The sequence below is a fragment of the Mesocricetus auratus genome, unplaced genomic scaffold (genome assembly GCF_017639785.1).
Source record: "Mesocricetus auratus isolate SY011 unplaced genomic scaffold, BCM_Maur_2.0 Super-Scaffold_100013, whole genome shotgun sequence".
In the NCBI taxonomy this organism is placed as follows: Eukaryota; Metazoa; Chordata; class Mammalia; order Rodentia; family Cricetidae; genus Mesocricetus; species Mesocricetus auratus.
The window spans coordinates 46,167,686-46,194,711 of NW_024429196.1; the positions used below are offsets into that span (position 1 = coordinate 46,167,686).

At 41.8% G+C, this 27,026-nt stretch overlaps 2 protein-coding genes and 1 long non-coding RNA gene across 8 annotated transcripts in view; 2 read left to right on the forward strand and 1 right to left on the reverse strand.

Annotated features, from left to right (window-relative positions):
• Positions 1-1,092: 1,092 nt before the first annotated feature.
• On the forward strand, positions 1,093-14,543 carry Trim38 (tripartite motif containing 38). The gene is given in 6 exon segments (XM_040756199.1): positions 1,093-1,512; positions 3,507-3,602; positions 7,095-7,390; positions 14,039-14,358; positions 14,361-14,460; positions 14,462-14,543. Coding segments are annotated over 6 exon segments (1,314 nt in total).
• Positions 14,544-16,348: 1,805 nt separating this feature from the next.
• Positions 16,349-20,574, reverse strand: LOC110340201. 2 transcript variants are annotated; one of them, XR_005880804.1, is made up of 4 exons: positions 20,347-20,574; positions 18,290-18,307; positions 17,477-17,656; positions 16,349-16,933 (listed from the first exon to the last, which is right to left on the reverse strand). It is a non-coding gene; the product is annotated as an uncharacterized LOC110340201 (long non-coding RNA). The 2 variants fall into 2 exon arrangements; XR_005880805.1 differs by lacking the exon at positions 18,290-18,307.
• Slc17a2 (solute carrier family 17 member 2) overlaps positions 18,373-27,026 on the forward strand; it is a 32,728-nt gene continuing 24,074 nt past the window's right edge. For 4 of the 5 annotated variants that reach the window (XM_013110641.3, XM_013110639.3, XM_021225066.2 and 1 more), the window contains exon 1: positions 18,373-18,517. The gene's annotated coding sequence lies outside the window, so the exon portion shown is untranslated. The remainder of the gene's footprint in view (positions 18,518-27,026) is intronic. The other variant, XM_021225069.2, reaches the window with a different exon arrangement.

Sequence of the window (27,026 nt, forward strand, 5' to 3'; positions counted from 1 at the left end):
CATTGGCAAACATTTATCCATGAACAGTGAGATTTTGGGGGGTGGGGAGTTACAGCCTTGATGTTCCATGTTATCTGCAATTTTGCAATGTGATCTGGGTATGTGAAATTTTTTTTGTTAGGTCTGTGTATGATACAGGCAGATGAAAGAATGTGTGTGTTGGGTTAGGCCTAGAGGTTGGATATAGTTTAGATGAAATGAAGTCAAATGGACACACGGACTGAGCTGGTATGCAGGATATGTCCTGGTCCAATCCTGGATTTGGGGGATAGATCTGGGTATCGAGGAGTGTATGTGAAGGGACAGCTTAGGCAGACCTACCAGTCTAGACCATGGAGAAGGATGTGCAGGATCTATCTGAGTGGAGAAGCCAGATGTGATGTGGGAGGAGCCTATGGGTCAGGGGCAGACAGGGCCTTTCCTGGTAGAAGCTTAGAGGGTGATTGTGACAAAGGTAGGGCTGGCCAGACTAGGCTAGGACACTGGGTATGGGATGCATGCAGGGCTAGAGCTGGGAGGTCAGTGAAGATACATAGAGGGGACAATCAGGCAACTAATCCATCTCTAATCCAAAATATGGTTGGGTAGAGAGGTTGAATATCCCAACAGTTGTAAATAATGACAGCTATGGCACTATTCCTGAGCTCATTAGAATGGGAAAATTTTTTACACTCTGTAGCTAAGTTCAGCTTCTGAGAAGAAGTAGTCTTGCCTCTGCCTTTCTCAGCACATGGCACAAGAGAACACTGGACAAAAATGGACTATTCTGTGTCTGGGTTATCATGTCATCACCAGCTTCGTGTAACAATTAGGAAAATGGACTGTGTCCAATAAGACTGGACTTTAAAATGATTACACTTTTATTAGGTTGAATGTAAATGGCCAAAGGGGATAGTAGCTATTATGTAAATACCATGGTCATTTTTGCATCCTCTCGATTCCAATCTGTTTCTCTTTTCTAGAGACTTCAAACCTCCAAAAGCAGTAGCTGCCAGTGACTGCACTTGAGTTTAGGTGAGCTATACATCTAGCATTGTGAAAATTATTTCTTCACTTTTATTTGCTTTATTTGGAAACTTCTCAGGAAAAGTCATGGGCTTAAACTTTAGCACACTAAAGATGATAGAAGTCTCTTCTTGCTCCAACTGCAAAGAACTAATGTCTCACCCAGTGAGTATAAACTGTGGACATAGCTATTGCAAATCCTGCATACAGAGCTACTATAACAAAGTCATCCCAAAGACAGAACTGAAGATAATGCTGGACTGTCCTTTGTGTAGGAGTCCATTTAGTTTAGAGAACCTCCAGCCCAACAAGGAGCTGGAAAACATAATTGATGTCATCAAGGAGATGGAAGGGAAAGATGATGATATGCTGTGTGAGGATCATGATGAGAAGCTTGATCTCTTTTGTGAAGATGAGGGTCAGCTCCTCTGCTGACGCTATAATTGGCAGGCTCAGCACAAAGGTCACTCTGTGGCTCTTGTGGAAGATAAGTACCAGGGCTATAAGGTGAGTATAATGGTTGGGGACCCCTAAAAGTGTCCATTCTCTTATGAGAATTGCTGTGTAACAAGGACTCAAGTTCAGATCCCAGGACCCACATAAAAGCCTATCATCGTCATCATCATTACCCACCAAGATTGTAGGAGAGACTCTACCCAAGCAAAGCCATACCATAGGAGCTTCCTGATTATCATGGCCAAGCCAAGCAGTCCTGTGGAGGAAAGGGAGGTGATTACACAGGAAAGAAAGCCAAAGCCCAGACCCTTCCCACCACTTCCAATTCTAAATCCTAGGCCAAGTGGTACGTACTATGGAGGACTGTTCATTTGGAAAGTGAAGGGCCAGAGACACTGAGGAGATCTGGTGCTGTAAAATAAAAACATCAAGGGGACTTTTTAAATAATCTTCATAATAAAGAGTGTGAGAGGGCAGGCTCAAACAAAATTCCTGAAGAATCAAAGATCTGAAAATAAATGCTTGTGGTATTTATGTGGAGGGAGGATGGCCTAGGTCCTCTCTGAGAGCACAGGGCCTTCTCCTCTGACTTGTGGAGAGACAGGGTCAGTCCTTTTGTTTTTTGATTTTTGTTGTTGTTTTGTTTTTCTGAGACAGGATCTCTCTACATAGCCCTTGGCTATCAGGAACTTATTATGTAGACCAGGCTGGCTTTGAGCTCTCCCTGCTTCTGTCTCCCAGTGCTGTGATGATCAAAGGCATATACCACCACACCTGACTGCTGTCTTGATCCTAGTCCATTCTTGTGACTTGCAGGAAGACATACTAGGTGTGGGTTCCTCATGTTCTCTTCCATGAAGCACAGTCTCATAAAAGGCCTCAGGTCTTTCCTAAGGATTAGATCAGTGCCAACTGCCACTCAGCACACAGGGCTCTTCTTTAGCCTCCCATGAACAACTGAAATGCAGAGATGGCTATTTGGAGAATTATTCCACTGAGTAGTAAGAAAAGGAGCAAAACAGGATGACAGTGACCAGTCACAGAGGCAGACTGACAGGGTGGAGCTTTAACCTGGGCACTGAGCAGATAGATAACTGTGCTAATTTGCTTAAAGTTTTCCCATCTTGTTATTTCTATCTGTAAACAGATGTGATAGCATTGAAGTCCTCAGCACAGCACATATGCCGTGGGTTGTATTTTTTAATAGATATTATTACACTATATAAAGTTTAGAACAGCATGTGACTATAGCAAAGGCAATAGTGTGTTTTTTCTAAATCAGCCACAGACTCTTTCTGTGAGATCCCTTGGAAATTAATGCAAACACATCTGTGGAATTTACAGAGGATTGAAGTCAACTATTTTGTCTTTGATCCTTACTGGCAGTTTCTGGTAGCCTCAAATTGCTCTCAGTAAAAATATGAGAAACCACATTGGAAATTAACCTAAGAATGGGAGAGAAGCTTGACAAGGACACTAATTCCTTGAAGTTGGTTTCTTGGTGCCATCCTCCAGACCCCTCTTTTCTCCAAACTCTACTTACTCTTGAAATTCCCAGTTATGGCTCCTGAGGCGAGTTACTTGACCCCTTTCTAAGCCTCATTCCCCATAGCACAGCAACAAAGTTAAGAATCCTACCAACTGTGAGGATTGCTAAGGCACTCAGTAAGTTACCATATATGCAACTTTCAGCATGCCCTCTGAGAGATTTGTTAAAAGTTCAGTAGCTATTCACTGTGATTTTACCATGTTTTAGAGTACTGAGATGCATATTAAGTGTTTAGTGGAAAATCAATTTGAGGATGAGGGAATGTAGCTAGGTTGACAGTGTGCTTTCTCAGCTTGCACAAAGCCCTGAGTTCAATGTTCACCAATGCTGCATAAAGCAGGGTATGGTGGTGCATGTATGTTCCATGTGCTCAGACAGTGAAGGCAGGAAGTTCAAGACCATCTTTGGCTGCTCAGTGAGATCAAGATCTTTTGGGCCATATCAAACCCTGCTTTAAAATGAAAACAAGATTGATATGAATCTATTTTTCCATTAGGAAAAGCTTGACAATACTGTGACAAAACCGAATGAGCTCCAAAAAGATCACAAATTTCAGATATATCTCATGACAGATGAAATAAATACCTGGAAGGTAAGAATCTAAGTTCGTTGATTTTTGTTGTTGTTGTTGTTGTTGTGAGTCGAGGCATAGAGGAAGCCCGGGAGAAACACAGGATGGCTCGTTGTCACTGATACAGAGGAAACCCAAAGAACACAGTACTGTTTTCATAGCCTAGTTGTTCACATCCATGAAATTTTGTCACCAAGTCCTCCCATTTGGATGGGATTTCTGATAATCCAGTCAGAAGCTAAACTGGCTTCTCAGTTTCCTCGGACTTAGCCTCCTTTCTAAGATATGAACTTGTTACCACCATACTTAGGTGTACCATACCAATATCTACCCCTTGTCTCATACCCATTTTACCTAGTATGTGGTCCAGATTTTCATTCTTTAAAATATTTTATTTTATTTAAAAAATTAAGTGTGTGTGTGTGTATGTGTGTGTGAGTTCAGGTACCCAAGGATGTCAGAAGAGGACTTCAGATCTCCTGGAGTTACTGTGACAGGTAACTATGAACCACCTTGGTCCTGGGAACCAAAATCAAGTCCTCTGTAAGAGCAGTGCTCCCTCTTAACTGTAGAGCCATCTCTCCAGCCTCAAGACTTTCATCTTTAATACTCAATAATACTGATTTACTCTGTGGCACACTTTGTTTCACATTTTAAATGCATTAACCTGGTACTCTAGTGTCCGTGTTGTGAGAGAGGTGGAACCTGGAAGAATGGAGCCTAAAAACGAAGTGGACTAAAGTCTCATGCAATAGCCAATTTTATTTAGAGCATCAGACAGTTTATATTTTAATTTATTTATATTAAATTTAATAATTATATAATAGTTTTATATAATTTATATTATATTTTGCCAGTTTATATTTGTGTTTATCCCTACATAATGCAACCTTTTTGGTTGCCTGGATATTTTTGTCCACCCTCTACTCTCTTGACTCTCTTGCTCTCCACAAGATCCATCACATGGATCATGTTCATTCTGGACTCTCCTAGATGTCTCTGCCTCTTGTTATACAGTTTCTCATATCCACATTAAACCTTCTTCTGTACTGTATCTAGGGGCAGACATGCCCTTCCCTTTTTATCTGTTTTTTTTTCATTAAGTAATGGATATTATATATAATTCCAGAAAGAAGGTATTTCAGACATGTAGGCAGTCTCCACAATCAGCCATGGAAATGTCTGAAGCCCTATGATCTGCAGCTGTGGTCTGCCCCAACCCATGGGACATTCAACGTGGGGACTGGGAGACACCTAGGAGAAAGATGGGGGACAGGATATACGAGAAAGGATGACAACACAGGAATCTGATCAAGGTGACAACCTTTATTTCATCCCAAAGGGATTTATATGGGGGAAGGGAGGAGGGAGAGGAATGGGGGGGTGTATTGCAGCTGCAAGGAAGCTGGCAGGGCAAGAGGTCAGTGGGAGGGGCGGGTCCTCCTGTGTCCTCTGGTAACCTGTCTTTCACAATCTACCCTCTATTGTCCAAGCCTACGCCCTAGTGGTTTGGTAATTTACACTAGGCAGATAAGCCATAAGTCTGTTTTCTCGGAACTTGCTTCCTATCTTAAGAGTGGTATTTCTGCAATGTAGCCTGGAGTCACGCCTTCCCTATGAGGGAAGGGTGATGGTGCTATGGCTAAATTATGGTGGAGGCCTCTGACAGTGGTCTGCAGGTTTCACAGCAATAACCCCGTGTCTCAGAAATCACATAGGTTTCCTTTTCTGCCCTCATGTTACTCAACCTGGAGTGCTTGCTGAATTCTCTCAAAGACTGGTTTCTGGCCTGGTGAGGTCAAGAGCTGAATTCTGACAATCATAGCAAGTGAGAAAGTTGATGCCTGAGTGAGTGGTGGAACACTGTCCATGGATGATGCTGTTTAAGAAGAATTCTGAGTACTTGTAAGATAACACTAAGCATTTGTGAGAGTCTTGTGACCTTAGCACTCCACACAGGATTGTTCCTGGAATGTATTTTCCTGCCCCTCCCAGGTGTAGTAAATAGGAGTGGGTTTATTTCAGATTTCCCATTATCTTATAATTGTTATTCAGATAGTGTTTCCAGGCATGCCTTGTCATTGTGATTGTATATAACTTGAATCCACATGAACATTTCTCATATGACCTTTTTTCTGGGTTGCAGAAGTTTAGGGTAAGGGCGGATACGCCAGCCAAAAGGACCCTGTAACAGGTAGAGATTGAGGGATGCTAGAAGAACCTGGAGGCCAGGTCCACTTTGATATGTTAAATAGGCACCCCAGTTAGCCAATTACCCTGGGTTTGAGACTTAACAATTACTCTCTAGTCAGTTTCCACAGCTAGTGCCATTTCGTCCCTCAGCTTCCTTTACATACCCATGTATAACTTGAACTTCCTGAATATGTTTTCCTTTACTTCCCTTCTTTCTGGATTGTGGGAAATGAAGGAAACCAATTGTATCTACGATACATGGAAAACCTCATCTGTATCAAGGCTAAAGCTGTGCTTGTCTCCTACATACAATGTCCATTCATCTTAAATCAATGACCTTTCTATCACAGCATGGTAGTCAGTGAAGCAGCTTCAGAGAGCATTCATGGACATTTCAAGTCTCAACTTCAAAGTGAAAGTCAAAATGGCTGGGGACCATTACCCTGGGCTTCTGGGTAATGGTCCCCAGCCCTATCAAAACCCAGCCACACTAGTACCTCCTTTTCCAGGAATCGAGATGTTTCCTGTACCAGTGTAGTTGTCTTACAATTCTTCTTAGTGATATTCTTCACAGCTTGCAAGGAATTCCATCTGCCTCAAGGATACCTTTTCAGTCATCAGATACAAATTTGTGTTTCCCCTTACAACTGGTAAAGTATTTGAACAATGCCCTGCTTCTGTAATTCAAATTTCCAGAGTTCCCACCCCACCTTTCTCCCATATCGTGGTTGAACCAGAAGAAAAAGTAATCAGGAATTAAATTAATTAAGGAATTAGGGATAATATCTCCACCAACCTCTGAGTGCCAGGTAGGAACTTAAAGCATTCTTTCAGCTTGAGTGGCTCATTGGGAACTTACCTCAGTGTAGCTGATCCTCCTTTCTTTTGGGGGTGGGGGGGGGGGAGGCTTGGTGATGGTGATATGTCCGTAGCATTAGATTTGCCTTGGTTAACTATTTGCCATGGTTCACTATACAGCTGAGGACATTAGAGCTTTTTGTGACTGCTGTTGTATAACCATCACCATATTCATCTCCAGAACATTTTTCTAAGTTTCAAACTGAAACAGGAACCGCCATTCTCCTGTCTCCCAATGCCTGATAACCACTGTGATCTGTGTCTATGAAATTTACCGCAGCCAGTGATTTGAGTAAAAGAATTGTAAAAGTATTATTCCCCAAGTTTTGTACTTATTTCAATTAGCATGATGTCAAGTTTCCTCCTTGTTGAGTTTTCTATATCACATTTTGTTTATCCAGTTGGTGGTTAATTCAAAGATGGTTGTGTTCCCATGTTTTAATCAGTTTTCATTGACTCTAGGCTGCCATAGAGGATCGGACGCAAAGAATCCAGTCTAGCTTTAATAATCTCCAGAGTTTTCTACGTGAAGAAGAGAAGTCTTACTTTTGGAGGTTGGAGAATGAAGAAGAACAGGTGCGGGGGAGACTGAAGGGCTATGAGGCCAATCTAAAGCAGAAGTATGAGAAAATTGAAAGCCAAATTCAAGAACTGGAGGAAAACTGTCAGGGCTCACCCAGGAAAATACTACAGGTAAAGGTGTGGGCTAGGAGTTTGGAAACAAGGCATTTGATTCTCATAGTGAGAAGACAATGGTAAGGGAATATGGAAATTGGTGAGGTCCATGACTTCACTAATACTGAGTAGTTGGCTGAGTTTCCAGTACTAGGCATGGTTTCCCTGTTGTTGAATGGGTCTTAAGTCCAATTAGAGAGCTGTTGGTTACTACCAAGGTGTATGTGCCACTACTACACCCTATGGTCATTGTGCAATGTTGGTCATTGTTTTGGTTCAGAGGCATCATAGCTGGTTGTTGGTTGCTTCCTTCCTTTGTAAGCTTGCATGACACCTTCTGGTACTGTGCAAGCTAGTCCTTAGGGAGGAGGCAGTCAGGTCAGTTGCAGACCAGGGCCTCTGATCGCTGTGTCTGAAGTTCATGGTGCCTTCAACAATAGGGACTTACCTTGCACCTGTGGGGAACAACAAAGGGCAACAGCAATAGGCTGCATGCTTTGGAAATCTTTTGGCCTACCCTGACCAATAACTCAAGAGAGCTTCTCATGTCTGGAATTGTGGGTTTTATTAGACTATTCTGACTTTTGAAGGAAACATTGTCAACAGAGATGAGAAAAGTTCACTCAGACTATGTATCTATACTTCTACACAGAATTACTTATATTACAGGGTTTTTTAATTAAAGATAATTAATGGTATGACTCCTTTTGACTTTTGTAAGACCTCTTTACTGTCATTTTGCCATCCTCCCTTCCTCTTCTGGATCTACCTCCCTCATCCCTCCCCAAAGAGCCCCTTTTCCCTTTTCCCCAATCAGATCACTTATGCACAGCTATTCCCCTCTCTATTCAAACATCCAAGAAATGGTCCGTTTTAAATTTTCTGGTTTCTACAGTTGCTCCAGGATATTACTCACATCTGAAGATCTGGTTGCTCACTTGGTTTTGAGGAGCTGTCACACTCTTGCTTCTTAGCATGTTTATTATATAGCATGTTTTTCATACTATGCACAGCTCTGTACAGACCTATCTAGGTCCTGCTTTTCTTATATTAGCTATGTCTTTGCAAACAACACCAGTCTCTCAGTTTCTCCCTGTGAAGTAAATGGGGGAAGGAAGGTCCATCCACTCTGAATGTGGGCAGCATCATGCCATGGGCTGGAGGTTTTTGTTTTTGTTTTTGTTTTTCGAGGCAGGGTTTCTCTGTATTGTTTTGGAGCCTGTCCTGGAACTCGTTCAGTAGGGTACCCACAGGACAGATGTCAGCACAAGCCGCCGAGTTGTTTGCTTGCTTGATGGCTTTCCAAATGTTTGAGGGAGAGCCCTTTAATTTATATACTGATAGTGTTTATGTTGCCAACATTGTTAGACCTTTAGAAACTTCTCCATATGTTCTTCCAACCTCCCAGGTTCGTTCCTTATTAGTTCAGCTCCAACATCTTATTTGGCAGCGCATCCACCCTGCTTATGTGGGATTTATTCGTGCACATACTAACCTTCCAGGACCCCTTGCCCAGGGCAATGAAATTGCTGACTCCTTGACCCGCCCTAGGGTCTTATTTACTCAGGAGCAGCTGGCCCACCAGCTCCATGAGAGGTATCATCTAAATGCCCGCTCCATTAAATTTCACACTGGGTGCCCCTTATCCATAGCTACACAGATTACCTCTCAGTGCCCTGATTGTGCCCCTTATCATAATTCTCCCAATGAGGGGGTAAATCCCCGGGGCCTCAGGGCCAACCATCTCTGGCAAATGGATGTCACTCACCTGCCACAGGCAGGGAAATTAAAATATATGCATGTCTCTGTGGATACGTATTCTAAACTGATTTTTGCTTCTCTCCACTCAGGAGAGAAGGAAGATTAAAGATATTATTTCTCATTGCCTGCAGGCCTTTGCCTACATGGGCGTACCCGATGCCCTAAAAACGGACAATGGCCCTGCCTATGCCAGCAATCGCTTTGCTGCCTTTTGCAGGGAACATCACATTGTCCATTCTTTTGGTATTCCTCACAACCCCACGGGACAGGCTATTGTGGAGCGCACCCATGCCACTCTCAAACAGTATTTTAAGAAAATAAAAAAGGGGGAGTATGTTACCTCCCCCAATATTCAGTTATCCACCATACTTTACATTTTAAATTTTTTGACCATAGACCATAATAATTTGTCTGCTATGGAGAGACATTGGAACAAACCCTCCCAGTCCTTGGGATGGGTCAGATGGAAGGACTTAATTACAGGAAAATGGCAGCCACCCACCCCCCTATTAGCTAGGGTCCGAGGGGCTGTTTGTGTTTTCCCTCCAGGAAGTGAGAAGCCCATTTGGGTCCCCGAACGGTGCATCAGGCATGTCAACCCCAATACTACTCCGGATACTAGGAATGCTCACCATGATAAAGATGATCCAACCATTGCTGAACACTCAGGTAAGGGAAATATGGGCGTTGGTGAGTATTCCCCCCCATGTTGATGCCAGTTAGTCATTCCAGCTCCCTGTTCATCAAATTTTAAAACACCAATAATACATTGGGAGCGGCTGCCGCCAATGAGATTAAAAAGTCAGAAACTAGACATTCTGAGTTTCCCCCTCCTAAGCCTGATACCAGGGTCAAGAAGTAGGGAAACCCAAGAGATTGCCAGCGGCATACGCCTTTAATACCAGCGGCATACGCCTTTAATCCCAACACGCCTTTATGAGGGAACATCCTGGGTTGAAAGTTGGATTAAAATGGGTGAATAGCCGGGCGTTGGCAGCACACGCCTTTAATCCCAGTACTCGGGAGACACAGGCAGGCAGATCTCTTGAGTTCAAGGCCAGCCTGGTTTACAGAGCAAGTTCCAAGACAGCCTCCAAATAATACAGAGAAAAAAAAAATTGGTAACAAGCTGGGCTGTGGTGGCACACGCCTTTAATCCCAGCACTTGGGAGGCAGAGGCAGGCAGATCTCTGTGAGTTCGAGGCCAGGCTGGACTGACAGCCTCAAACAATACAGAGAAACCCTGACTTAAAAAAAAAAATGGGTGAAAAAAAATTTGTAACAGTAAAGAGGTACTGGTATTAAGTAAAGAAAAAGAAAAGACAAAGGTATATACAATGGAAAAATTTTGTTTACATTTAAGTTCTATTTTGTGAGTCATCTCTAAAAACTTTTGGCCAAAAGCTTGGCCTCTCTACCTTGCATCTACAGTTACAAGGAGTAGGTACAGCTGTACCCCATGACTGTAGCTCAAATGGAGGAATGATAGAGAACATACAGGACTTTTTAACCTCTTAGTTCAAGGATTGGCTGGAGTTGTTCTTTTACATAGATTTCAATTAAGGAAGCTTCATTGCAACAGACTAATCATGACCTAGGGAAAAAGGATGACTGAAAGATGCATGTATGTTCTGAATGTATGGTGTGGCCACACCGGTATGTATGAAATGTGATTGTGAATGCATGAGTGTGAACTGCTTATATGATTAAAAGGATACTTAAATCCCTTCAAAAATAGTTAAGAAGCTACCTAGATTGCTTTAAATATAGACAAAAGGAACATCCAGCCAGTCTGTTAATGTTTTAACAGAAAAATTTAAGATGCAAATGAGGCCTTGTCAGCTAGTGAGAGCTCTACAGGTTAGATTGGGAAAGACTGCTCACAGACTTCAAATAATTTTCAAAAGTTATTTGGACACATTATAGTTTACAATCTTTGAGTGATTTTCAGAAGTTTTTGGGAAATATTTAATGGATATGTCCTTTTTAATGGGCATCTACAAATAATCTAAGTAGTAATCCCAATTTACCTAGATAGTTAACCAAGGAGGGTAGACAAATCCTTCTACTGTTATGGTCCAGCTTCAACAGTTCAAAAAAAATTTTTTTAGAAAATAAAAAAGGGGGAATAATGTCCCCAGTCCCCATATGACTCATCAAATAATACACTCCTCATTTAAAAATTTTATAATGTGAATGCCAGTGAGCTTCAGACAGATTCTGGCATGATGGAACTTGAGCAACCATTGCTCAGGTCAAATGGAGACATCCATGCACTAAACAGTGGAGAAGACCCTAATTTGGGGTCGAGGGCATGTTTGTGTTTTCTTGTAGGAAAAGAATAAAAGCTTCGACATGGAGCAGAGAAAAACTGGACCTGAGACCATGGGAGCCTACCTAAGCCAGTTTGAGTGAGATCTCCTAAATCAGTGTTCCTGACCCTTGCTGTCATCGAATCTAGAGCCCAAGAAAGAAAGAAAACAGTCGGTTCGAGATTTCCAGTTTCTCAACAGACCTGCTGCATCAACCTTCCGGACCCATGAGTTTTCATCATGAAGCCAATAGAGAAAAAAGGACCCATTTAAAACCTTTGGACATTCGTATGGACTGTGATGAGGGGCAAAAGCCTCTTTTCAGTAATTGAACAGGACATGGTCACTTGAAATATCAGACTTGATGGTTCCTGTTTCTGGAATCACGACTAGGCCAGTGTATTTTTCTAGAGAGATGCAACTTGTCCTAATGCGACAAAAAGGAGACTTTGACTCAAGTCGCATAATCAGCTGACGTTAAATCAACAAACTGCATCACCACAGGAACAAATTGGTGCTCTGTGGATAGTGCAACAAGCCTATTGTTCATATTTTTCATAATGCTACATGTGTAACATCAATGATTGTACCTAATGTATCTGTGCAAGTGCACTTTCTAAATGCTTTCCTGAGCAGATCTTGGAACAATTGTAAACTTCATCAAATTGTAAATGTAAATCACATGCGGGTTACCCTTGTAACAGAATGTAAATCACGTGTGGGTTACCCTTGTAACAGACGAAGGCTGGTAGAATGTTATGGCCCAGATCTGGTGATGGGTACGGTGATGGAGAGGCGCTATGTCAATGGGGGTCCTGGAAATGGTGGCAGTGGCGGTAGGCATTCTGGCTTTATGCCGGGCTCAAACGTGCCTTGTTCCAGAGGCAAGAGATCCGTAACCAAGTATTGCTTAGCCTAGCCCATGGCAATCCCGATAGCCATGAAGGTTGGTTACAGATGATTTAAAGTTGGGGTGCTCTGATGACGGGCCACCTGTGGGGAAGACCCCTCCCGCCTAAGACAGGGGTTCAAGGTCCCCCAAGGACGGGAAAGGGAGGGTGACCCTACTTGACCTAAGCCAGGAGTGCCTCATTTAAAAATAAAAAGGGGTGAATTGTGGGAACACCAGACCTTGAGCAGAGACCCACTTCCCCTTCTGCCTGGGAGTAGGCAGCTGTAAGACAATGTATACTAAAAACAATACAATGCCTGAGGGCATTAAGTTCCTGGAAAAGGCCTGCCCGCAGAAACCACCCTGAGCTCGACCTTGTCCAGAGACTAACCGCCTCTTCTGCCACGCCCAGATCAGTTTCTAGGGTCAGAGCAGAACCAGCCAGGAGAGAAGAGAGAGCAGAAGCTTCTCTGGTGGGAGCCTTTCTTGGGAAGTTTTCTTGAACCTTTTTGGAGCCTGCTTAAAGTTTTCTTTACATCGTTGAACGAGTCTCTGTGTTGTCAATCCCCGACACCCTCCGCACGTTCTCGGACACAGGCCGCGCAGCAGACGCGACAAAAGCCTATCCTCCAACTAGGTCATTTCTACCAACTGGGGATCAAATATTTCAATATATGAATCTATGGGGGCCATTCTCACTCAAACACCACACACAGTAACTAATCGATATGTAGTATGCTGGAAATGATTTTAGGGAATGGGGTGGTTCGAAAGAAAATAATTCCCAAAGGGAGTGATGACACTATTAGGAAGTGTGACTTTACCAGAGTAGGTATGGCCTTGTTGGAGGTAGTGTGTCATTGTGGGGGTGAGCTTTGAGGTTTTTCTATGATCAGGATACTGCCCAGTTTGTCAGTCGACTTCTTGTTGCCTGCAAGACGTAGGACTTTCAGCTATTTCTCCCTCATTATATCTGCCTACACGCTTCCATGTTCCCTACCACAATGGTAATGGACTGATTCTATGAAACTGTAAATGAACCATGACAATAAAATGCTTTCACTTATAAGGGTTGTTGTGGCCATGATGTCTCTCCACAGCAAGAAAAACCCTAACTAAGACAGGGACTCTTCTCAGATAATGAATGCACATGTTAGATACAAGACAAAATGAAGTGCTACTGATCCCAGTGAATAAGCTTCCTGCTCAGTACTGTTGCTCAGTGCTTGCTACGTCCTATAGCTTCTTGTCCATGATAACAATATTCAAAACCCTTTGTCAATAAAAGTTTGGGAAAGTTACTTGTTTTGTTTCGGCTGGAGATTATTTTACTTGTGCTTTCTGCTTATTTGTGTTTTCTTTTCTTTTATTTTGAGATAGTGTTCGTGTAAAGGGTTCCTTTATGCTCTATGATCAATGTCAGAAATCCTAAAAGTTCCAAATTCAGCAGGGTTTGAGGCATAATAGAACCAGAATGACATAAATAGTTCTGATCCTTGGCATCTCTGAATGACCCAAGATGTTGGGGTTGATGGTATTGTTGCCACTGCTTAATAGGCATGTACCATAGACAAACATTAACTTATTTAACTCTCCTTGTTGATGTCTACAATAGGCATAATGACCTTCCCTTTATAGGTATTTTATTTTAGTTTACATAGCTAGGGCTTAAATGTTCAAATTATGCCCAGATTTGAGCACAGATTCTTTGTAAAGTATTGTGTTTTCAGCTCACAAAAGACTGGTTGTGGTTGTCTTACATTCAGTGTGACTCTGGACCCCAGCACAGCTCATCGTGACCTAACTCTGTCTAAAGATCAAAGACAAGTGATTTACAGACAATGTCACAAGAAGTTTGAAGCTTCTGCTAAGAGATTTGGCAGTGAAAAATTTACTTTAGGAAGAGATTACTTCGAAGTATCTGTTGAGAATGCAAGCACTTGGGATGTGGGAGTCTTTATAGAGGATGTGCTGAGGGACTTTGACAAGAAGAAGCCTGAGCTGGAATTCTGGACCATCAAGATGTGTGAAGAGAATGGCCTTGTAGCTCCCACTTCCACTCCTACTCCCCTTTGTCTGAGTGAGAAGGCCAGCTTGTGGGAGTTTTCCTAGACTATGAGGCTGGGGTTGTGTCCTTTTACAATGTAACCACTGGCTCACACATCTCCACCCTCCCCAAGGCTTCCTTCGGATTCTCTGAGGCCCTTTTTCCAGGTTTATGGAAATTCTCCTTTGTTCCTGACTGCCAGAAATGATCAAGGGAAGAGGTAAAAATCCCCACTGTTTAAGTAACACAGAAAATGCATAAGTCCCATAAGGCAGGAACTTGAATGCTTATCTTCACTGCTATTCCAATGCTTTCAGTGAACCTTCAATAAATGTGCATTGAATTGATTTTTAGAAATGCTAAAAATACCATACGTGGTCAGCTTCTCCTTCCCTTTTGTGTAGTGGTTTCTCAGCCTTCCTAATGCTGTGACCCTTTAATACAGTTCTTCATGTTGTGGTGGCCCTCAACTATAAAATTATTTTTGTTGCTACTTTATATCTGTGATGTTGGTACTATTATGAATCATAATAGAAAATTTTGGAGACATAGGCTTGCAAAAGTAGTGACATTTTGAGAACCACTGCCTTTTGTGGATTCAGGACTTTGATCTTCAATTCTCTTTAGAGTTGTGATAAAATGATTCCAGGATCAAAATTTTGAGTCTTTACATTGTTATTTCTGATGTGCACCAAACTCTTGTGTTAGAGATGAACTAATGGCAGTGTCTTTCTACTAACTAAAAGAACAATAACTAAAAATAACATCAACTTAACTATTGCTCTTGCTGTTACTGTTGTTTATTTTTTCTGAAAGGACATAAGAATGAAAGTTGTATGTGTAAGACCTTTTGGTAAACCCTAACTAGACTACCACATTACAAAGATGCAAATTTCAACATACTAAAATAACTTGAAATATTGAATGATTCTAAACATACTGCACATATGTATATACACACACATATATATATGCATATATCATGGTTGTTGATATCCATGTTTCATTTCTACTCTGGAAAAGAAGCATGGGAACTGAAAAAATATTCTATACCATTTTTTTCTACAATTACCAATATACTTTGTGAGAACTTTTGAGTATATATTTTTCAGTTTCCTAGAAAATTTCATAACCATGTATCTCAATTTTTTATTTCATCCTTCTTTCATAGTTTATATAATCTATACCTGAGGCACACAACCTCAAGCTTCACCATGCTGTTAGCTAATATACTGACCAGTAGATGGCACTCTTGTTTTTTTTCTGGTGGCTCTGGTCATGCAGCTTTGCCTTTAATAAAACATAAATACTTCTTGGACCAAGATCAAATAAATGGAAAATTCATCTTATTCTTACAATTTATTTAAATAATTTAATCTAACAATATTTTTGGTGTTTCTCATTGTTTTTGCTTTTCATTTTTATTCAAGACAGGGTCTCACTGTGTAACTCTAGCTGGCCTAGAACTAGTTTTGTAGACCAGGCTGGCTGTGAACGCCATTGGCCTGACTCTGCCTCCTGGGTGCTAGGAGTAAAGTCATACACAACACACCTGGCAATAATATTAGGTTTTATTCAAATCAACATTTTTTTCTTTCTCTTAGATAAAGTCTGACTCTGTCCTAGGCTGTCCCGGAATTTACTGTGTAACTCAGGCTGGCTGCAAATAGATGGAAGTCCTCCTGCCTCAACCTCCTAAGTACTGAGTGCTGAGATTATAGGTATGAGCTACCATGCACAACTGTGATTTATTGACTGGTTAATTGATTTAGTTTTTAGAGACAGGATATCATGTAATCCATGCAAACCTCAAACTCACTATGGAGTAGAGAATGACCTTGAACTTTTGATTCTTTTGCATCTACCTCTTGAGTGCTAGAAATAAGTAGGCACCACCATACCCAATTTATGTGAATCTGGTGGCCAAGTAGGGGCTTCATATATCCTAGGCAGACATTCTACCAACTAAATTATAATACATCCTTAGGTCCCTTGGTAGCTTTAATTGGTACCTCATAAGAGCCTTGAATCTTATTAATTATTAAGTTTTATTAATTTATTTTAATTTAGCAAATAATCAACCTCATTAGATTCAGATTTCAACATCCTATTTGATTCCTTGGCAGCTTAGCTCTCAAAGTTTTTGCAGTATCATACAGATTTCTTCTGTGTGAATCATTCAGTAACCATTTAGGGTCCTTAGTGGCATTCTACCCATAGTGCATTTCTCAATGACTGTGGTATGCCATTTAGGGTGAGAGTTGGGCTTCAGACAGCTCACCATGCACAAATGGTAGAAGTAAAGATAATCCCAATGTGTGTGAGTGACTTTCTTTCTTCTTTCCGTCCTTCTTTTCTTTCTTTCTTTCTTTCTTCCTTCCGTCCTTCCTTCCTTTCTTTCTTTCTTCCTTCCGTCCTTCCTTTCTTTCTTCCATCCTTCCTTTCTTTCTTCCTTCCTTCCTTTCTTCCTTCCTTTCTTTCTTTTTTTTCTCTCTCTCTTTCTAGTGAGAAGAAAGTTCATCTCAAGGGGAACTGTCATGTCAAATTGTGTGTTGAATGTCCATTCCTTTCTTTTTTTAAGATAGTGATGGGCTTTTCCAATTATATATGGATTCTTGGATTTAAAAAGTGACATAAATCATGAAAAAGAAAAGAGTGGAAATTTCTCTTTTCCTTCAGCTTAGTCCAGGGGAACTTGTCTCCTTCCCAGGGCTGCTTAGAGCAAACAGGGAGCAGAGGGAATGCTCACCTGGAGGAACTATTACCCCTCCTGTGGGCATTGCCCTTAGATGGCAGGGAGGGCCTGGATGAGAGACCCAGCCCCTCCCACCTCCACACAAGGACCAACCTTGACTGTGAACAGGAGTCAAGCAACAAAACAAGCAAGTGTTCATTCTCCTGGGGGGGACAGGTGGAGGGTGTTTTTGTTTTGTTGTTGCTGCTGTTGTGGTGGCGGTGGTGTGTGTGTGTGTGTGTGTGTGTGTGTGTGTGTGTGTATGTGTGTTTGTGTGTAGTTTCTCTAGGCCACCTGGTAGAGCCAAAAGGATTCAAGTTCCCAACAGGAGGGGGCACAGGTCTTAAGCCAGGTGGAGAAAGGGTCTCACACTAGATAAAGCCACCAGAGGGTTTGACTAAGGTTTAGGATGTATCTTCTTACCTCAAATAATCTAATCATGATCACAGATGTGGTCAGCTTCTTGGGTTTTAGTTGATTCCAAATGTAGTCAAGTTGACAACCAGATTAGCTATCATACCGCAGCTGCAGAGGACCTGGGCTCAGTTTCTAACATCGCTCCGGTTTCAGGAGGATCCAATGCCCTCTTCTTTCCTCCTGCTCCTGCAATACATGGTACACATGAACTCATGAGCACACACTTGTACACCCAATAAATAAACAGATAGGTAAATAAATAAAAATCTTCTTGAAAAAAAATTAGAAGTGAGAGCCCCTGTCTTCAAAAACAAGGTAGATGACATTTTGAAGGACAAAACCTGATGTTGACCTCTGACCTCCCATTTATGCTTATGTGCAAAGGCATGCATATGTACCTGTATACACACACACGCACACACACACACACATACCCAGAGAGAGAGAGAGAGAGAGAGAGAGAGAGAGAGAGAGAGAGAAAGAGAGAGAGAGTACGGTGCTCCAGGCCACAAGAGCCTTTTGTTTGTGCACTATTCCGGAGTAGGGGCTTTTTTCGAATTCTTCCAGTAGCTGCGGAGCACAAGTGTGTACTTACCTAACAGACACATACCACGGTGCCAGGTCATGGAAAAAACAGAAAACATTTTTCCAAGTTCCATGGACACTCAACAGTCTGAGAATTATTTAACAGTTAAGTAGACTCATTCAAATACAAAATGTACATCTCTAAAGGAGTTTGAAGTTGGCTTTAAAGGAAAGAAGATAGAGACTTGTAAAAGAACTATGTGTATGCCAGGGTTTTTCCAACTGTACACTTACATCTCTCTGTGGTTAAAGCTGACATCAGAGGGAAAAACCAAAAGTGAGCAAGGGTCATATGAAGGTTTCTTGCAGGAGTAGGACAGGATTGGCTTGATGCTATTACATCATTTAATCTGGTCGTCACACAGAGATAAAAGCACTCTCACGTATTCCGGGTACTTCCTGTGAGCCACACTCTTCTGCTTATCGATGGCAAGATTCTTTTGAAGACTAAGAACTCAACAGGTAAATTGCAAGATAAGGGAGGGGCACCAACACCCAACCACGGGTCCCAACCAGGTCCCAGTCTACACCAGATCACAGGTCCCAACCTGGTTCTACAGCATGGCATGGAAGAGGCCTTTGCTCAAGCCCCAAGGGAGCTTTCTAGTAGAGTAAGTGGCTGAGGTAGGGCTGTGTGCCCCCAAAAGAGCCTTCCTAGAAGACTGACAGGTTGTCCATTAAGAAAACAATGGGAGGGAATGTTGTTGCTTTGAAGGAATGTGCGGGTGAATGTGCTGCCTGTTTGTTTGCCAGACTCTGTATATCATAGTAGAGACCCTCTTTTCCAGGGTCATTATATAGAACCTTCTTTAAGGAGCTAGATTGAGCAGGATAAAGTAGGTTCCAAACTCACTTTCACTCCTGAAACATGTCCCACCTGTGGCCTAGGGCTGAGCTACTGGCCCTTACATTGATTTCTTTGGACACAAAAGGTCCAGTTAAGGCCTGAGACTTTTTCATAAGCTTAGAATAAGAAAATGGTGTTGGCATCTTGAAGAGAGGAAAGAAGGGAGGGGGTTGGCAGGGAAGGAGGGAAGAAGGGAAGCAAGAAAGAAAGGAAGAGGAAGGCACCTCTCCTTGATCATGAGTAGGTATATCTCATTTGCTGAGGCTGCTAGGTGAGTTAGCATTGGGCAAGGACACCCTGAGGCTCAAGGACCACTGGGACTGCAGGAGCCACCTGAGTAGAAGCTGCCACATTGGCAGGAGGAGGGGGAGCTCCAGCCTGAAGCCCCAGGCACCCAGGCAGCCTTGCATGTGGGGAGGCCAGGGCTCCACTTCCCCCCAGTGCAGAGTGGCCCCTGGGATGCTGCTGTTCATTCCTGTGGGAGGGCCCTTTAGCTTCACTGCTTGAGCAGGAGGCTGGAGATGGAGGCTATGCTGAATCCTTTCTACTGGAGCTCCCAGCTGTATAAAATGAAGATGTGACCACTCCAAGGTATGGTTGAGGGGATGGATTTTAATGTGGATATGAGAGGGAGTACAGCCAGAGGCATCAAGAAGAGACCAGAGCTTGGAGAGAAAGTAACACACTGAGCGTGGTCAGCAGAGTGAACTGGGCCATAAGAAGGGGGAGTGGTGGAGACAAGATGAAGAGGACCAAGAGAGGAAGACCAAAGAGAGGACCAAGAGCATGTGCCTGAAATGGCAGTTATATAGGAATGAGAAGCTAGGGAAGGGAAGCCCAGAAGCTAGAGAAATTTAGGGTAGGGTGCCCAGTGAGAAGAACCATGAGTACAGAGAGAGCCTGGAGGCCAGTGTGGGCTTTGGTATGCTGATAGGCACAACAGATAACCATTTGTCCCTTCTTACAGTGATAAGGAATGGCTCCTTTGGTAGACTGTTGAAAATGGGTGCCAGAATTTGGGGAGCAGAGTGTCCTTTGGACCTGACCCCAGCTTGCTTCCTTTAACTGATAGCCTTTCTGTTCTTGGGGCTTCTTTGTCCTATGCCTGTGGTCTGCCTTTGTTTCTACCCCCACCAAGTCTGGATAGTATTGTTTTTGTTTTTATTTTCAGTTATAAGGACACAGACAAAGTAAGGAAAAAATCAACCCGATGGCACCACATTTTGAATTCCTTAGAAGTCTGTTTTTTATGGTTTTCTATTTAACTGATTCAAGGTTACATATACAAGTTTAAAAGGGCCAAGGAGAAAAAAAATATTTTAGAGGGAGGTCTTACAGCATGAATTTTAATTGGCCTTAATAATAAAAACCCAAAGTCGGATATCAGGGTGAAAGCTAAAAAGTCAGAGAAATAAAAGAACCAACCACAAGAAAGACCTCTTACCTCTACTGAATCCTCAAACCAAATGGGCGATCCTGTCTCTAGGAATCCTCAGACTGACTGCTACAAGGTCTGAACTGTAAGGGAGCCTCATTGAATCATATTATTATTCTTTGTAAGAGCAAGTGTTACTCGAGGGGGCTCTTTGGCAGGCAAGGGACAAACATGCCTAGGAAGGAAGTTTATTGAGAAAAATGAAGGGAGGGAAGGGAGTAAGGGAAGGGAAGAGAGAAGAGAGGAGAGAGAGAGAGAGAGAGAGAGAGAGAGAGAGAGAGAGAGAGAGAGAGAGAGAGAGAGAGAGAGAGTGGGCAGAGCTTGTCTCTTAAAGGGACCTTTACACCTGCATACAGAGCCAGAGGAATAATGCACTGTGCCAGGTTCCCAAGAGGCAGGGCCGGATTTGCTTGGATGTTAAAGCACTTCTTAAGCTCTTTAGGTGTTCTTCACACACACATACACACACACACAGGCTAAGGATCTGTAGGTCGCTGGATTCGGTTCCAAGGAGATGTTAATATGACAGAGTCGACTTCTGCCATAGAACCAATCATCAGGCTGAACTATGGGCACTCATTTAAACACTAAGTTACAGGTGTCATCCACCACACCTGTGTAAAGCAAGGAGCACTGCCGGAGGAGGGAGAGACCTGTGTATATCCATCCAGACCAGCCTCTGACTCACCATGTAGAGACAACAGACACTAGTTAGTTCTTCAGCCTTGCTCCCGCTAATGAGTCTATGCTAACAATTCTATGCATGGCTAAAGCTTGAGGAATTCTACAGGGGACATTTGGAGACAGGAGTCACCATGCCCCCTCCTGTCTTTGGATTCATGGTGATATTAACCATAATGCTTCTACAGGGATAGCCACGGTGGCTCCCCAGGACTAGATTCTAACACGAAACATTTTGTTAACTGTGTTGTATCTGCAAATAATAGGTTATGACTGGCTATGCATCCAAATAAAGTTGGTTCTTGTAGATGATAAAAAAATGTTTTCCTAAAATCCAATAGAGCCTTATGACTACTAACTGCTGAAAAAGGGTGGGGTTGTTTGGATTATGTGCCATTCTGAGTAAAAGGTGCTGATATGTTACCAAAGCAGGAGTAATCCAAATTGTGGTAAAAGCAACAATAACAACAAATACATAGCCAACAGAAGGGAGGTCCTGGAGAATTCCTCAAATTTTTGGAGCAGCTACTGTACTTGGAAAGCTTGGCTAGTCTCTGACAGGACCCCTTCTGGTCATTCTAGGAACATTATCAGACCCTGGTTTTTGAACTGTTTGGCCCAGTTTGTCACCTCTTAGATAGAGGCCTCTGTAAAGCTACAAATGGTTATGACCTTGGAGTCAAATTATCAATGGTAAAACAAGAGGACCCTGAATGTTCAATTCCCTACACAGATTTTTTTTTTGAGAGCTGGACGACTCATTTTTAATTTGCTGACAGGCCCAGCCAGCAGACTCAGTGAGTGACGGAGAGACTGGGTCCTGATCTAGTTACAGCACTGAAGGCTCTAACAGCATCATTTTGTGTCTCTTTTGTAATTGGTAGGTTTGTTCTCTTTTTTTATTGAAAATATTTTTTCATACAATATATTCTAATAATTATTTTCTCTTCCTCATTTCCTCCCAGATTTTCCCTACCACCCCACCCATCCAATTCCATGCCTTCTTTCTCAATTTCTTTAGAAAATAAATAGGCTAATAAAGACAAAAATAAATACAAATGAAAACAGGACAAACAAACAGAAAAAGAACAACAACACACACATAAAACCCATAAAACACAAAATCAGAGACCTCAATAGACTAGCAAGTGACCAATCAGATAAAAAATGACCAAACAAAGTAACATGAGATTAAAAAGAAAACCTATAAAAATAACATTTGTGTTGGCTGTCTACTGCTGACCCTGGGGTCTACCCTAGGTGTGGTTTATATATTCAGTGAAACTCCATTGGAGAAAACTAGTATTTCCTTTACAAGTAATTGCCAATTGGAGACAGCTTCTTGGTTAGGGATGGGAGCATATGTCCACTTCCCATCTTAGCACTGGGATCTTCTCTGGCTTGAACCTGTGCATCCCTTTGCATGCTGCCACAGTCTTTGTGAGTTCATGTGTCTGTCCTATTGTCTCTGGAAGACACTTTTCCCTTGGTGCCATCCATTTCTTTGGCTTTAAGAGTCTTTCTGCCTCCCCTTCTTCTTAGCTCCCTGAGTCTTGTGGGAGGGATTTAATGAAAACATATCATTTATGACTGAGTACTCCAATGACTCTCTGTACATTTTCCTATATTAGTTGTGAGTCTCTGTTAGTTCCCAACTACTCTAAGATGAAATTTCTATAATGGTGACTGACTGAGGCACTGATCTATGTCTATAACTGATTGTCATTATAAATTCTTTTATTGCTTTGTTTCTTTAGCCGAACAATAGGATTTTGTTATCCTCTAGGCCTATAGCTTATCTAGACTCAGGTTCTTGGCCACATGAGCAGTGTTAGGAATGGGTTCCATCTCATAGAGTAGGAGAAAAATATGGTCAGATAGATGTTTACTCCCACAACTTTTTTGCCACAATTGCACAAGAATATCGTGCAAGCAAGTCATTATTGTAGTTTGTATGTTTTGTAGCTAGGTTGGTGTTTACCTTTCTCCTCTGGTAGCATACAGAATGTCTTTCAGTATTCCAAACACTAGTCTGTAGGGTGAAGGCTCTAGGTAGGCACTAGCTTCATTTCTCTATCTTCAATAAGATGTATATGTGTTGTCTTCCACAATAGGACCTCACCATCAGTTTTTAGGGAGCAACCTTGGAAATAGCCTGAATTATTTGTATGTCTCCATGAAACCTTTTTAAGTGTCAAAAACTCATTAAATATAATCTATTTCTGGCAAAGGAAGTTTCTATTGGTGGCAAAAAATGACTAGTTAGGGCATTGCCTTCCCCATTATTTGGTGACTCCATTTAGATTTTTTTCATATATGTATGTATCTTAAGAAGCTTCTACAGGCCAGGCGGTGGTGGCGCATGCCTTTAATCCCAGCACTCGGGAGGCAGAGGCAGGTGGATCTCTGTGAGTTCGAGGCCAGGCTGGACCGACAGCCTCCAAAACATTACAGAGAAACCCCGTCTCATAAAACCAAAAAAAAACAAAAAAACAAAAAAAAAGAAGAAGAAGAAGAAGCTTCTACAATAGTTTTCATTTGACATTTGACATTTGATCCCTTAAATGGCCCTTAGTGTAAGTTGTCTCTTCCCATATTCCCTCCATTGCCCCCCCTTCTCTTCCCTTCTCTGTTTAATCATCCTATTTTAGTCTTGCTTCTGTCTCTCCATAACTGTATATTCTATTTCCCATTCCTTGGGAGAGACTTTCCTCCTCCCTAATCCCTTACTCTGTACATAACCTGGGTAGTTATATGGATTCTGTCATGCCTAGCAAAAGTTTAAAAGCTAGCATTCACATGTAAGTGAATACATACAGCATTTGTCTTTTGGAGCCTGTTACCTCTCTCAGGATGATTTTTTTTTAGCACCATTCATTTACCTGCAAATCTCATGATCTCAGTTTTAAATAGCTGAATAATATTCTATTGTGTAAATGCACCACATTTTCATTATCCATTCCTCTGTTGATGGACACTTAGGCTGTCTCCAGTTTCTGGGTGTTATGAATAGAACAACAATGAGCATGCATGAGCAAGTGTCTCTGTAGTAGGATATAGAGTCCTTTGCATTTATGCCCAGGAGTGGTATCACTGAATCTTGAGATAGATATACTCCCAGCTTCCTGAAGAACCACCACATTGATTTCTATAATGGCTGTACAAGTTTTTACTCTTACCAGCAGTGGATAAGTGTTCCCCTTCCCTCACATCATCACCAGCATGAGATGTCATTTGTTTTATTGATCTTGGCTATTATGACTGGTGTAAGATGAAATCTCAGAGAAGTTTTGATTTTCATTTCCCTGATGATGAAGGATGTTTTTCAGCCATTTGTGACAAAAAATTTTAAACTGGAGCTGTATTTTAATTGCTCTAACCAAAAAGAATGACACAATAGAAACTTGATGTAAACTTGATGCTATAACAGATTTACTAATAAACTCTCTTAGGACATAATAAGTTATATAAAGCAGAATTTAACTAAAGAATGCCCCTCCAATATGACTGGGAGATGAGTATACACTAACCAGGCCTGTTAGAAACTACAAGAAAGAAAATTGTGTGTCATTATTGAAGTTTAGGATTGTTATGGTGGCTGAGGAAAAATAATGCTTGTTTATCAAGACTGACACCCCACTTAGGCACCATCCCCTTAATAAAGGGAGAAAAGCCTGACTTACAACTAACCATGAGACTCATCTCCATATCAAAGAACATGCCTCTAATGGGCATCTCAGGGGAATCAGTTCCACCAGGTGGGCAAGATGAGCCTGGGTAACAACTATACCAAAAAGAACAGCACTGGTATACTTCAGAAATAATTCTGGCAATTTCTTTATTGTGGAACTCTCCCACCTGTCCAGATGCCTCCTGTCTCTGTTTAAATTGTTCAAAGTGTAAACTGGCGCCAAGACCTAAGGGACATTTAAGGATAACAGTGTATGTGGACCATGTAAGTTCAAAGCCTATATAAGCTGGTAAACTTTTCTGTTTGAGACTGATTCCCTTTTGTGATTAGCCAGAATCATTGCATGTATTATTAAGGAGCCTTTTCCTTTATTAATTTGCCAATGGAGTGATTTCTCACTGGGAAGGCATATGAACTCTGTAACAGTGTCTGATAGATACCATTGAGCATATCTCAAAGTGAAGCGTAAGCATGACTGAGAAATCAGCCATGAGAGTCACAAAATTAAACCTGATGCTTGCTCCTGAGCAAAGACTAACCTCACCCAAGTAAGGATGAGGACAAAGCAAAGGAAAATGTTACAAAGGTTCCACACAGGCATTTCATTCTGTGAGTGAGAAAATGAGTTTGTCACTTGGAAGGGCTAATAAATTGAGATAACTATAGACCAAGATTTCTAAGGCTTTAAGAAATCACCAAAAACTACCTCAAATTCACAAAGACATTCCAGGGGGGTCTATTATCAAGAAAGCATTGATCATTTCTAAAACTTCAGAGTACAAGAACTTTGGATGCAGCCTCTCCATCCCTATGATCTAGCCTGCATCACACTGGAAATTCCATGAGTGATTGTATCTGATCACTCTAGGCAAGAACATCTTACTCAGTTTTCCCCAGACTCATACCTTAAGTTCTTCCCTCAACTTCTTAGGTCCCAAATGTCAAGAAGAGACAAGAAAAAACCAATCCAGGGTGAGGTCCACTAATCAAAAAGCAGCTCTCTGATTTGAATGCCATGGCAACGAGAGACAGTTAAAAGCTGTCATGGAGAAATAACACAAGGAAAAAGCTCTTTGTTCAGGCAACATAAGGATCAATGGAGGGATAGTACAACAAAGTGAGATCGAGTAAAAGAGAAGCCAGAGTCACCTGTGTCTGCTGCCCAGGACATGGGACACACTTGATTTAAGAAAGCAATGTGCTTGGTTCCACAAAATTTCTGGCTACTATTCTTTCAACTGTTTCTCTTCTGTGCTTGTGGACACACCCATCAGCAGTGTGCAAAGTTTTCTGTCTATTGCCTCTGACTCTAAGATTCCATCCCATTAGTCTATACTTTGCTGAGTATATTCTTCCAATTACTCCTCCATTGCCCTAAGACAGCACTCTTTACCCACTGAGTCATCTCACCAGTCTTTATAGTCATTTTTTTTGCTTAGTTTTCTAACTGAAGGAAGAAAATTACTAGGTCCCAAAGTGATTAGTAATCTACCTCATGTAATCATGTACACACACACACACACACACACACACACACACACACACACACACGGGTCTTTGGGAGAAAACATTTAGAAAACTATTAGACCCTTTATATGCATGCTCTATTTCCTTTACTTATTTAAAACTACATTGCATTAGCCCAAACAGGGGCACATGCTTGTAATTCTATCACTCTAGATGCTGAAGCAAGAGGATCACCACTTTGAAAACAGGTTGGTGTACATAACAAACAAGATTCAAAAAACCCATATTTATATAGGTAAAAGCATCAAATCCACATGATAGATGTGACTCATCCCTCCTTTGCTGGGGTGAGGGCCTCAAGGTTTCTCTCTTACACATGTCACTTATTCTGTCTCCTTTGGGAACCTTAGGCCATATGGATCATGCCCTTCTGTTTCCTTTCTTTTAACCCAATAGCCACCAAATTGTTTATTGGGGGGTATTTATTCAGTAAGGAAGGGTTACTATTTTGTAATATTAAGGTTTTTCATCTAAGAACATAGTATTTGCTTCTTGTCTTAGTTACTTTTCTATGCTCTGATAAAACAGTTGACCAAGGCAAACAGAAAAAAAACCGGTTTATTTGTGCTTACCATCCCAGAGGTTATGGTCTATAATGATGGCGTCAGCATAGCAGCAAGCAACAGATATGGTCAATAGAGTCGGAAGCCGAGAGCTCAAGTCTCGCACTCAGGCACAAAACAGAGAGTTCACTGGGAATGACATAAGGATCTGATACTCAAACCTGGCCCTCAGTGACATACTTTCTCCAGTAAGGCCACACTTCCTAAACCTCCTCAAACAGCACCAC